Source organism: Pteronotus mesoamericanus, unplaced genomic scaffold, assembly GCF_021234165.1.
Source record: "Pteronotus mesoamericanus isolate MK-2021 breed Mesoamerican mustached bat unplaced genomic scaffold, CSHL_Meso_final contig_169, whole genome shotgun sequence".
In the NCBI taxonomy this organism is placed as follows: domain Eukaryota; kingdom Metazoa; phylum Chordata; class Mammalia; order Chiroptera; family Mormoopidae; genus Pteronotus; species Pteronotus mesoamericanus.
In genome coordinates, this window is record NW_026555068.1 from 28,730,844 (window position 1) to 28,744,209 (window position 13,366).

Here is a 13,366-nt window from a genome sequence, read left to right on the forward strand (position 1 = left end):
ACGGGCCCGAGCCGCTGGCCCCGCGTGTCCCGGTGACACAGGGCACGACCTGGTCCCTCCGCAGGCGTGTACAAGAAGGAGGAAGCCCACGTGCTGCTGAAGGCTGTCCGCGCCAGGGGGCCGGCGGGCGTCTTCGTCGGGAAGCTCGAGAACGACCGCTGGGGCCTGGACGGCTACGTAAGTGCCCGGGGGCGGCCGAGCTCCCACGGGCCCCTGCGGGGCGGGCGGCCGGGGCGCTGGGGGGCGGAGGGGCGGGGTCTGTGCGTGGAGGGGCGCAGCCGTCCCTCCGCGACGTGACCTGGCCGTTGTGTGCCCTCATTTGTCGTGGGAGAAACTGGCCCCCAAAGGAGCCACAGAGGGGCCGGGACACACGGGCCGCCGCCGCCGGGGGCACGGCAAGAACACGGCGCCGGGCAGGCTGACCCTCCCCAAGGCCGCTGACGGCCCCTCGGAAGGCCCCGAGCTGTCGTTCCCGGACAGCGGGGAGGGACAAGGCACCCCTTGAATGGCCGCCTCTGCACGTTAGGCATGTGTCTGCGCCCGAATTCATACTCCCGTCCCCCTGACGAAGGACAGTTCACCTGTGTGTGTCGTGACGGTACCACCCGCTTCTGAGGTCAAAATGAGTCAGAATGTGCATGTCAGTTGAAGTTCGCGTGTGTATGTTCGAACTTTTAACTGTGTGGCGCCACCGTAAGGAATGGCAAAGAGTGAAATGCCACCCCATCACCTCTGAGCACGAGGGCACCCACGAGGGGGGGTGAGGGCGCCCGGCCTGACTCCCCGTTTCTGTGGCCGCAGGTCTCGTCCGGACTGGAGCAGGGAGGCTTCACCTTTCAGGGCGACGTCCGAGGCAAAGACTTCGGAAAATTCAAGCTCGAGAGGCAAGGTACACGGCACGTGGGCTGTTTTCAAAGGGAATGTCGTGTTGGCCTTCAGACGGGGGTGCTGAGAAGCAGGGTGGGAAGGTCGGGAGGCCTGAAGGAACAACATCGGGAAAGTGGCAGAGATGAACAGCCTTTATAACTCAATGGAAAAAAATCAGAAACAAAATGACAACAGAAGGCTGGAAACATGCAGTACATGTGCCAGGTGGGGAATTATTACCCTGACTACAGAGAGAGAGAGTCGAAATAAGGGGGAGAAAGAAAAACTAAAGCAATTAAAGAATTAAGGGAACCGTAGCACCTAAGAAAAATGTAAGAGTGATTAGGAGTCACCAGAAAGCAATGAGAAGAGCATCAACAACAAAAACATCTACGATGGACCCGCCCAAAGATAGGTCGCTGTTAGTTATCAAAAGGCCGAAGCTTTAAGGAAAATGACTTTGGGGCGGAGGGTAGAAAGAGGCACTTGGGCGCTCGGTTCTCGGGGGGCTACGCGGAGAAGCGCGCAGTTTGGCGACACCCTTCTACCCAGCAGTTCCAGCCCCAGAACTTTCAACAGACAAGTGTCACGACGTTTGTTTTCGGACTCTGGTATGTCTCGAGCAGCACTGTTTTCAACAGTTGCAGTTAGAAAGAGTCCATTCTGCACGCCTGTCGTAAAGGAGCTGCTTGGGTAAATAACGTTATGCAGCGTGTCTGATTAATTAGAAAAGAGTAACTTCATTTAGCCTGTTTCACGCAAGGAACGAGGGCTGTGTGTTCATGCAGAAGGGCGTTCACACCTGCGTGAGGCAGAGCTCGCAGAGCCGGGCGGACGGACAGGTGGACGGGCCCCGAGTTCCGCCTGGGTCACCCCAGGAGGCGCGCATCAGGAGCCTTTGACCCCAGAGGAGGGACCGCCATCTCATTCGGTCTCCGCAGTCCCGGTAGAAAGGTCAGCTCTGTTGTGACGAGGGCGCAGAGACAGAACGAGCATTTGGCTTGTGCCCAGCCCTTCCCTCCCACGAGCCCTCGCCGCCGCCCCGGACGGAACCCGGAACCGTGCGCGCTGGCAGCGGGGTGGGCGCGGCCCTTCTGAGTGGCTTCGGCCACTGTCTGCATCACGTGCTCGCACGATTGACATGTCAGCGCCACAGAGAGGAACGCGGCCACGCAAGCTTGGCGACCAGCCCCGTTCCGAGGGACGGGGGTGTGGCGCTGGGCGGTGAGAGTCACCGCTGCACTCGCGTCCCTGGTGCGGCTTCTCCCAAGGGGAGGGGTTCCAAAGGGAACGCACCAGCCCGTGGACAACCACATGCCGTCATAAAGCACCCCAACCCCCAAGTGCAAACTCGGCACCTCTGAGCAGAAGGCCTGACACGAAGCGCTGCCGGCAGAGGCCGGGTGCTGCTGTGGGCCGGGCCGGGCCGGGCCGGTCACGACCTGGATGCCCCCCGGGCAGCGTGCGCGGGGCTGGGTGTTCTCGGCCCGGGGACCCCGCCCAGGAAGCCCCAGCGAGCTGCGCGGGGGGCCGAGCCCGCGCGCCTCCGGCCGCCTGTCCCGAGCTACCCCTGTGCCGCTGCCGCTTGCCTGGGCGGCGTCCTCGCCCACAGGACACCAGCTCGCGTTCGCAGGCGGCCTCCGCCTCCCGCGGCGGTGAGGTTGCTGTCAGGACGAACGGAGCTCCACGCAAGACTCCGAATCGCGCGCAGACCTCCCACTTGACTCACCAGAAAGTGAATCGTGTTTAGGTCACGATTCAAAAGCACCCACTCACTCAAGAGTTAGAGCGAAACCCTATTTTCGTGGATAACAATAAAAGGTCGCCAGTCAGTAGATAAACTAAAAAAAAAAGAAAAAGAAAGAAATGTGATTACCATTAAATGGATACCAAACTAAGTTAGTGGGAAAGACAACTCTTAACGCAAAAACTTGCGGAAGAACCTGAATGGCAAGCCGGTTTCCCCACTAAAATTGCGTGACCCCCCCACACACACACACACAGAGGCAAAGAATGTGAGAAATGCAGGCAAACCACATACCTGGTGAGGAACCTGTATCCAGGGCATGTAATTATGGCCCAATAGCAGAAGCACCTTCACCACCCGCCCCCTTCCCCGGCGCGGCCATGGGAGTTTTCCAAGCGCAGAGGCCTGACTACTCAGTCGGGGGCCCCGCCCCTTTCCCCCGAGAGGAACGCCGTCAGCAGCCAACGCAGCCCTGGCCATCCGGTGTGAGTGAATCAAAATCGTATCTATTTTTTGCCAGATCAGCAGGCGCGCACACTGTGTTTTTCAGCAATGAGCACGTGTGTGCCGCGCAGTGACGGAGGGAGGGGCGGCGGCCGCGGGCCGGTGTCCGCAGCGGCGCGGATGTTTCCTTAACGGCCCCTGGAACGTGATGCTGGGACCAAGGCGGGCCGCCGCGTGCAGGGCAGTCAGGCGAGATACGCGGACACTCCGGCGGCACGTCCTGCCAGACCGTCCTGCGCGGTCAGCGCCCGGCTGACGGCCGCGGCACAGGGACCTTGCTGCGCCCTCGCAGAGAAACGCCAGGAACGGCCCGGCGGCCTTCCGCGCAGGCTGGCGAGGCCCACTTCCACCCAATTCGTGGGCGCGGTAGCCGGCCGTACACTCGGCAACTCAAATCCGAGTCCTCGGTGCTGGCGGAAGAGCCCCCAGAATAGACGGCTCAGTGTAAAAAGCCACATATAAGACATGTGAATCGTATGCCCGTTTTTTAGAAAAGCAATAAAAGACAATCATATGTATGAGCAGGACTTTCTGGAAGGTTGCTGGAAACACCCCCACCTACAGCGTGGGGCGGCCTCGGGGGCCCTGCTGCCGTGGGCCTTTTTGCTATTTATTTCCATACCTTTTTCTGCCATTTTAATGAACACCGTGTGCTTGCATTGCCCTTTAAATTACTAAGACAAGGTAAACAACTGCCAGGAGCTCGGAGCCCCAGGCCGCCCCGCAACCCCTGAGAAGGGCCGGCGGCACCGTCCACGGCACCCCCTTCCACGCCGCTCCATGCAGGACGCGAAGCCCCACGTGGCGTGTAGGTTTTCCAGGACTTTATCGATCGGGAGTCCACCTATGGTGGCCAGAAGGTCTCGTTGCCGAGAACACTTCCGTCAGTTTTAGCCGAGCGCAGGTTTGTGAGGCCGAGGCGGGGAGACCCGGGACTGCCGGGGCCTGGAGGAGGCAGGGCGGCTCCACGGGCACGCGGGGGCTGCTGTGCCGGGCTCGCGCCCGCACGTTGAGCACCTGCTGGGACCTCGGTCCCCCGCAGGCCTGGGCATCGGCGGGACTACTGGCCTTGCCACCCCGCATGCCAGCCGCTGTTTCAGGGGGCTGAGATGCCCCGACCCGCGGGCACCGGAACAAACCTATGGGGCAGCGCACGGCGGCACCGAGGGCTGCACCTGTGCCGGCCTCGGCGGATGCCACCACCCGGACACCCGTGTTGCCCCCGCAGCCGCCGGGAGCAGGTCCAAGCGCGTGTCACCCCTGCAAGGTCAGCATCCGGTGCGGGGGCGTCCAGGGGGCAAGCAGCGCATCCGGGGAAGCCAGGGGCAGGATTGTCTGTGCCGTTTAATGTGGAGAGTCAAGAATTTCTATTTAAAAAGCTACTTAAGTGTTTTAAACACAGGATCATTCCCTTGCGTTGAGGTTTGTAGAAAGAAAGGAAAGAAGGCTCCTCTTGCCCGTTCACGGTCTGTGCTTCCTGGAACCCAACTTCAAAAACCAACAGCGACCGCCCGGGCCACATCCACGGGGCGCCCCACGCAAACGCAGCCACCAGAGTGGCCAGCCGAGGTCAGGCCAGCGAGGTCCTCCGCCCGCCTCTGCGCCCAGGAGCGTGCGGCTCCGCCCACCCTGCTCGCTGTCCCCAGGGTGGGCCGGCTCGGGCGTCGGCCACAGAGACACACAGTCACGTCCCTCCGGAGGAGCCTCACTCGGCCCTGAGGAGCCGGGCTCCGCTTCCTGTGGCATTTACTCTCCTTTATCGAGCAGGTCACGCGGGCGTGGGTTGCGGTGCGGTTAACGGCCCCTCTGTCTTCCAGACCCGCCGAGCGCCGACCAGGACCCCGCACGCCGGCCCCCGGGCACCAGCAGCGGCTCCGTCGCGGCGGCCACCCTCGTCCCCTTCTCCGCTCTGATCCTGTCAGGGTTTGCGTTTTACCTCTACAAACACAGGTACGGTGCCCGCGCCGCTGGCCGCGTGCCCACGCGGGGCTGCGTTGCTCTGCTGACTGCCGGGTCTGCCCCCCGCCCCCGAGTCCGACCCAGCCCTGCGGGGTCCCCAGCAGGGAGGGCAGGAGAGAGGGCCGCTGACCTGGGAGGTTAAGGGAGACGTGAGCCAGGCTTCCGCGACGCCATCCTGTGGCTGAGTTTGTTTACCGACTTCTGCCACGGGAGCGTTTCCAAGTCCAATGTCGAGGGCCCTCGCTCCCTGCTTCCCTGCTGACGCACACGCGCTTTTTAGTTCTCTTGTTCTCCATGAACGTGATACAATGTAAGAAAACCTATGAGTAATCACCGCAACAGGAGTTTCTATCAGTCTCAAGTGATGCTTTTGCTGGCGTGGTTACTGACAGCTGCGTTTTTACCACCTGGCTGGTTTTTCTTACGTAATTTCTTCTGAAAGGGGGTGCGGGCAGACTAAGTAGCTTTACCTCTTTTCTATCTAAAAAGCCTTGAATTCTATAGTGTTGGGTATACAGAGAGATTTTCTTTTAACTGGAGAGCAGATACAATAGTTCAATACTGAGCACAGCGTCTTTTCTATAACTCATTTACGGGAGACAAAATCGGATCCCAGAAAACAGCCGACACGCAGTGTATGTCAGTAACGGCAGTGAAGGAACCGCGCCAGCTACGTTTTAGTTGAGTCCCCAGAGCCCTCGGTGGCGGGGGTGGGGGAGCGCCTTGGCTCTCACTTTGCGGCGAGACTGCCCTTCCCAGGGCCGTGGGGTCAAGGCGGACGGACGTCCAGCCGGAGTCTGACACCAGCGCTGGCCCCCTGCCCGGCTTGCCCTGATCGGTCGTTGGAATCGGGTGATTCTTTGATTGTGGAACCCACTTCAGTGTTTCCAGTTCTCTTGATCAGCTCAACCAGCCCCTCACCAGAGCGAGCGCTGAGAGGGCGAGCCGTGAGCCCCCCGCCGCCTCTGGGCCGCAGCGCGCGGCCCCGCGCGGCCCCCGGTCCTGGGAGGCACGGCCCTGACCGTGTCTCGTCCCTCTTCCTCTTAGAACAAGACCCAAAGTCCAGTACAACGGCTACGCCGGCCACGAGAACAGCAACGGACAGGCCTCGTTCGAGAACCCCATGTACGACACAAACTTAAAGCCCACGGAAGCCAAGGCCGTGCGCTTCGACACGACGCTGAACACAGTGTGCACCGTGGTATAGCCCGCGCCCCGGGCCGCCTCACAGCCATACCTCCGACGGGCAAGCAGCGAGTCCTTCGGGGCCGTGGGCCGCTCCCTCCTCCTCCCAGCTCGGCCGCAGCGACCTCCCCATCGCGTGCCGGACTCGTGCCGCGGGGGTGCCCGGGGCGCACGCGGGGCCTTCTGAGCACCGGCCACACCTGACCCGCGTCCCGCGGGGCCCATGCGGGGCCGCGGGGCCCCCGAGGGAGCCCGCCCGCCGGGCGCGCCGATGCGTCCTCCTCAGCGCCTCGGACGCCCCGCCTCCGGCCACCGGCGCGCCTTGCGGTGCGGCCTCCACGGCCGTGGCCCCGGCCCCGGGCGCGGTGACCAAGGGGTGGCCCCCCCAACGCATCCTGTGTGCTTCTCTGAACCCCCATGAACACAGACACTCTGGGGAAAGGAAAAGAAAATGCTCTCTTGCAGAAGACACCTGCCCGGTAGAGGCCCCCCGCGAGCCGCTGGCCCTGCCGAGACCCCGACAGGCGTGCGGGACCCCGCCCGGCGCCACCCGGCCGGCTCCCCGTCAGCTGTTCTACTGCAGAATTTTTGATGCACAATTTTTTTGCACTAGTGTGTTACGAACGACTGAGTAAGATTCTGATAAAAAAAAAATACACCATTTCCACAGGGTTTCTACACACTACCCGTTGTACATAAACACCCCTCCTTCCTCAAGCTGCGCGTCTGCCGTCCGGCTAGTCGGCGTGTGAGAGAGCGAGAAAAATCCCCAGACGTGGCCCAGGTTTTAAAAGAAGTACAGTAGTAAAGAGATTTATTTTATTATTGCTTCTTTTAGCTGCATACATGTGTTGAACTCATTGGAAAAACAAAAGAGGCCTTTCATTTCCCACGTGTTTCCTCCTCGCATCCGCCGCTGTCCCGGCAGCACCTGGGGGGGCGGTTCCACCTGCCGCCCACGAGTGTGAATAGTGATTTATTTCAGGGGCGGGCGGGCGGGCGGCAGCTCGTGGCGCCGTCTCTCCCGCCGCGCTGTCCCCCCGGGCGCTGCGTCCTCGGTGTCGCCTTGAGGACGCGCCCCCCCCCGGAGCCCCAGGCACTGGGCTCTGTCAGGGTCAAAGGACCAGGCGTCTCTTGGAGGCAGGGAAGCGCCACACACTCTCCTCTCCCGGTGCCGTGTTTTCTACATCAGTTTGTCTTCTGTTTCATGCTTTTCCAGGTGGGAAGGAAAGTTCCGTGGTGTTTCAGGTTTCGAATCCACTATTAGCCGAGTACAAATTGCGGTGTAAACACGGTAGACATGACCCTCCAATGTGGGTGCAATCGGAACGCGACCTGGGAGACGCGACAGCGAGCTTGTTTACGTCGCAAACTCAAAGTGAGAACCGCGGTGTTCTTCCTTGGTCGCCCGTGGGTAGGAATATCCCGGGAAGGGCATTCTTTCGTTAACGTGGGTTTTAAGCGTCTGTTCCACACGCAGAAACCCCCCTCCTCGCAGCGCAGACCGGCGCCAGCAGAAGGGGCCGCGCTCGCCCTTCGCGTGGAGTCTGGCCTCCTGGCCTGTCTGCCGCAGGCGGAAGTGCAGGCTTCACGCGTGAGAAGTGAAAAAACAGCCGTCAGGGGAGTAGCTCACCATTTCCCAGCCCCGGGCCCTGCCGGGAGCCCCTGCTCTGCCCTGGGGAGGGGCTCGCGTCCTCAGGCAGGAGGGCGTCTTGGCCGTTGGAGTCCATCGTCTCGGGCGAGCCCTCTGCACCTGCCCTCGGCCGAGTGGGCCACAGGTCAGGGGCTCGGCTCCGGGACCTGGCGTTTGCAGCCTCCCCCTCGGGCTGGACGAGGGCGGCCGGAGCCAGGCAGGGGGGCCGGGGGGCGGGCTCGGGGGGCGGGACACGGGCTCACCCTGTGCCCGAGGCCTGCGTGCGCAGGCCCATCAACACCCCGCGCAGGCCTGGGTCTGGGTCAGGCGCCGGCGGCGGCCCCCGAGCCCGAGCTGGCCGCGCGCCCGGTGCCGTGTGGGCCCCCGGGAGGGTGGGCACGGGTGCTGGGTGCCGCAGAGCGGCCCAGGCATCGCTCCCCTCGGCAGTGGGTTTGGAGCCCATTCATTGTTTAGACAGTCGCCCCGAGCTGGTCCCCCGCAGGGCGCGCGCGCAGCCTCAGAACTTGTCGGAAGACCCTCCTGGCCCGCAGGCCCCAGGCGGGCGTGCCCACGCCGACGCGGGTTCTGTGCTTAAAGCTATTTAAAACTGCTGCTGTCTCACACACCTTGCCTTTCTCCAGGCTAGCTGCAATAATTTTTTTCTTCTGTGAAATATTTTGTAAACGGCGACAAAAAAAAAAAAAAGCTATTACAAAAAAGGGGAAGGAAGGCTGGCCTTGCGCCCAGGACCCGTGGCCCCCGCCCGTCCGGACATCTCGCCCTTTGCTGCTGACACGCGTTAGGTGCAAAAGACCTTTTTGTACAGAGATATATTTTTTATGAAGAATTTGTAAAATTATTAAATATGCTGTAATTTTTTGATTAATGTAGGTAAATTGTTAAAAAAAAATAAATGTTTTTACAATACAAAACTGTAATTTTCCCAATAATGTACATCGTAGCGTCTCTCGCTGACTTTCAGTCCCAGCCCCATTACACACGTATTAATATTACTGTGGCCTGTTAAAATGAACAGTATCTTTTTTTGTCAAAAAAAAATTATAAAGAGTGTAATATAGCCTGTGCATCGCCACCTATCTTTAAAGCAAATCAGAGTTCTAATTAAATATTTAATTTTACATTTCTATTTCCGGTGTGAATCTGTTGGAGCTCGGCCCACGTGCATGGGGGCGGGGCGGGGCGGGGGCGGGGCGGGGGGGCGGGGGGGGGCGGGAGCCACCGGATGTCCCCGTGTCCGGCTGGGGGAGGCGCGCCCCGAGGCCGGCAGGCCACCGCCGGGTCGGTAAGCAGCTGCCGTGGGGAGACGCTGGCGCGCGCACTGCACCAACCAGACGGCTGCCTCCCTGAGCCTCGCCCTGGAGTCAAGGGGGAGCTTCGGGCCCCTCCCAGCCCCAATCCAGCCTTTGTTTTTAAGATAAAAAAGCTTCGAAAGATCTTATGTACTTATTTTTAGAGATGGGGGAAGGGAGGGAATGGACAGCAACTGGGGCCTCTCCCACGCCCACAGCCAGGGGCCTGGCTCACAGCCCACGCAGGTGCCCGGACAGGGAATCGAGCCGGCAAACCCTTCAGTTCAACGGCTGGTGCCCAAGCCATGGAGCCACACCTGCCGGCACCCTGTCCACAGACTCGCGGCACTAAAACATGACCCCAGGCAATCACTTTGAAGGGAAAGTTCAGACCGCGGCCGCGAGGGGGGCTCAGAAGCCGCACCCCCGTCCAGGGCTCCGCCCGAGCAGCCTGGGCCGCATCGGCGCGCGGAGAGCAAAGCGCGCCGCGTGTCCCGGGTGGGGGGAGCCAGCAAGCGGAACGTCTTGCAGCTCAATGGAGCGATACCCTCGTGGTTCTGAGAGTCAACGTGTCACGAAAAGTAACGCAACGAGTAAAGATAAGCCCCGCAGTTGCTTCAAAGTAACGAAACGCTGACACCGCCCACCCTAGAGGCGGGGCCTCTGCAGATCGGCAGCCGCGCTCAGCTGCGGCGGGTCAAGGCCCCCCGCCCCCCCCACCGCGGCGCACACGCCGCTCCGGCCACGCGCAGCCTTCCAACCGCCTCCCAGCAGGTTTGCCCGCCTTCCTCCCACAGGTGACCAAGAAGGAATTCAGAGAAGGGTGTTCACTTACCCCAGAACACACAGCAAGGCAGCGCTGGTACTGCAGGCCCCTTTGCTCTTGTTTCAACTCACCTTTTGGAAAAAAAAATCCGTGATTAGATTCATCAACGTTTTCTTTTCCTGCCCTTGAAATTTTTCTGTCTTCGTCAGCACGTTTTGTGCTTCGTTTGGCTAACAACAGAGAGCACAGCGAGGAGCTCTCGGGGTGCACACCCCCCATCGTTGGTGCTGACATCCCCCAAATGACTCCTCCGTGATGTGGTCCCAGCGACGGTAATGGAGCCGGAACTGGGGACCCTGCCAGCATCCATGGCCTTCGCCCCACGCGCTGAGATCGGGCCGCCTGAGCTTCCCCCGGTGGGACCCCCGCCCACCGGGAGGCCGGGCGAGGGTGGGACCTGCCTACCGAGTCGGGGGCGCCTGCGCCGGGTCAGCCCAGGAGAGTGGGGCTTTGGCTCCCCTCCCCCGCCCGGCCCCGGGCAACGGCCTTGTCCTCTGCGTCCCTGAGGGTGACTATGATTCCCCTGCTGTCGGGGGCAGGAAGAACGGGACGGAGCCCGATACTCGGACCCGAGAAGGGACCACAGAGACCCCCCGTTCCCTGCAGGGGGTCCACAACCCTGGCGCTTCTTCAGGACCCCGCGAACTCCTTAGACGGGTGGGTCCCAGCGCTCTTTATTCTGCCCCGGGGAACCAGTAGTCAAGCATTTCGATTAGCAACGCAGAGCAAAGCGAGGTTACCAAGTTGTCATGGATTTAGTCAAAACGGCCGATAGGCCGCTTCGATCGCCCGCTGTGCTTCTGCGGCTGACGCAGCCTCCAGCTGCCGCGCCGCGGGGGCACTGGGTGCCGGGACCCGGCCGGCGTGGGGGGCCCTGCTGCCCTCGGCTCCGCGGCGCCTGCCCACGGAGAGGCCAGGCCTGCAGCACTGACAGAGGCTCTTTCCCTAAGACTGCAAAGGGTGACAGTTTTTTTTAACTGTCAAAGAAATGGAAAAAGTCAGTCTTCTCTCATTTTACCTTGACGGGTAAAATGAAAAGAGTCGGGCAGGCCCGTGTGTGGGAGCGGGGCGCGGGGGCTCGGCGGGACCGGCTGGGGATCGGCGCGGGGGAGCGGGTCCCCAACGTCACCCCCACACACGAGGGGCCGGGACTGGGTGGCCGCCGGAGGAGCGAGGTCGCCACGGCGGCCGTGTTCTGCGCTCTGGGGGTGTTCCAATCACCCGGTGGGCCCCTAAACTCACACAATGTGAGGGGCCGCTTCCATCTCAATAAAGCTGAGAAAAATAGGCCCTGGAGTCAGCAATTCCACGTTCCATAGCACGGCCGGCGACGCTGCCCACCCGTGTCCTCGGAGGGGGCGCGGCCGTCAGGCGCTGGGGACAGCGGACGGGCCGTTGGTGGGGACACAGGAAACGCTCGCGGGGCTTCCCGGCACGGAGCGCGGGGCGGCTCGGGAAAGACGAAGGCCGTGCGAGGAGAACCGACCCCCAAGGCTTGTTTACGTGAGCACGCGCCGCGCGGAGCTCGGCAGAAGGCGTGACAGAGGGGACCGGGAAGGACGCGTAAGACACGGCCTCACTGCCGGTTTCCGCGGAGGGACAGGCCCGCGTCTCACCGCCTAGAATTTCACAGCCTGGCAGCGCGCGCGCCACTGCACTGAATAAAGAACGCGCGCCGCGGCCGGTGGGTTGCCGGGCCGGCCTCAGGCGCGCCTCCGTGGCCCACGGAGGAGGAGTGGGGATCCCGGTTTCCAACCCTGGACCCCTCTTTCATCTCCGCTCTCAGAAGCCGGCGGAGAATGCGAGAGCGGCAACGGTTCATAAACGGCCAGCCCCCCACCCCGCCACCCCCCCAGGGAGGCAGGGCCTGGACTCGTGCCAGGACCTCAGTGTTTCTTCCCCAAATCGGCATGGTTTCCCCTGCCTTGTTCCTAGAAGTTCATGTCCATTGGGAAAGTCTAGCTAAACTAGGATCATTTTTCTGCATGATAGGCTATATACTGAAAAATTAAAGATGCTATTCAAAACAAAAAAAAGTCAAAAAGATCTTCAAATATAGCCATTAGAAGCTGAGCTTTGTCCAGCCGGTAATACAGAGGAATAATCCTCATTAAGGTTTGCATTCTATTGGCTATGAGGGCATCTTTGTCCTAGAAAACCACCCAGACTGGCCATCGCTAACCTGGAGCAGGTCTTAAAGATTTCCTTTGTTTATTTTTGGAGAGGGAGAGAAACATCCGTGTGTGGTTGCCTCTCACACGCCCTCTCCTGGGGACCTAGCCCACAGCCCAGGCCTGGGCCCTGCCTGGGAATCGAACCAGCGACCCTTGGGCTCACAGGCCGGCGCTCCGTTCACTGAGCCACATCCGCCAGGGCTGGCGCAGGTCTTTGCGGCAGAGCCCTCTGGGCCTCTGGCAGGTCGTCGCCTTTCCGGGCGCGTGTGGAGGGCCGGCTGACTCCCGAGGCTGGGTCTGCAGTCAGAGCCCTCAAAGTGCATCAGCCGGGCCCAGGCCCCCAGAAAACCGCAGTCCAGGCGGAGGGGCAGGCGTGTGAATAAGAAGTTACAGTCAAGCGCAGCGAACGCGTCGTTCTGGGTTTGCGCAGAGGGCCGCGCGGGCGGGGAGAGGCTTCCGGAGGACTTCCCGGGGCAGCCAGCACGGGGCAGTGAGGTGGCCACGGCTCTAACCTCACTGCGGCCCCTCTCTAGGTGGATAAAATTAAAGCCCCGTGAACACTGACTCTCCGAGTCTGCTGGCCCAGGGCTCCTCCTGCAGCTCATTAGCCCTGAAAACGCAGCCCTGGGGTGCGGGGCGTCCTCAGGACTCAGGTGAGGTGTGTTTCCAAGGCTGTCCATTGCACCTGTTCCTGGCGCTTCCGGCCCCCTCGGGAAACCTGTTTTCCATTGACGGCTTGTCTATCAAGTAAAGGGAAGTGCGCTCGCGGGCTCGCCTGGGCCCGCGTGACTGCAGAGAGGCTGCCCCGCTCCGGCCCTCGCAGCCGCGCCCGGGCGCACGGGCCCCAGCCTGCGGAGCGGGGGAGGGCCGGGAACGGCCATGCTCCTTGGTGTCAGGAAAGCCACACAGCGCACGTGGCCCACACGCCCCTCGCCCCCTCGCCGACTCCCATCTTCACCGCATTGGCTGGAATCGGGTGGCAAACCACACCCACAGACGTAGAGGGAAACAGAGAGGGAACGTGTTCCCTATCATCATAATTCATCTCCTGCGGAGGAGTCAGAAATGCCCCAAATTCAGTGTGTGCTTTGATGGGGGAGGGGGAAGGGGAAATGAACTGCTTTAAAATGTTGCCCTTTGCGAATAAATGTATGACCCGCC

At 61.5% G+C, this 13,366-nt stretch overlaps 1 protein-coding gene across 1 annotated transcript in view; it reads left to right on the forward strand.

Annotated features, from left to right (window-relative positions):
- Positions 1 to 6,284, forward strand: part of CSMD1 (CUB and Sushi multiple domains 1) — a 720,682-nt gene extending 714,398 nt beyond the window's left edge. Inside the window, exons 67-70 of the mRNA XM_054565852.1 lie at positions 65 to 177; positions 802 to 889; positions 4,936 to 5,068; positions 6,125 to 6,284. Coding sequence (XP_054421827.1) covers positions 65 to 177; positions 802 to 889; positions 4,936 to 5,068; positions 6,125 to 6,284 — 494 coding nt within the window. The remainder of the gene's footprint in view (positions 1 to 64; positions 178 to 801; positions 890 to 4,935; positions 5,069 to 6,124) is intronic.
- Positions 6,285 to 13,366: the final 7,082 nt, after the last annotated feature.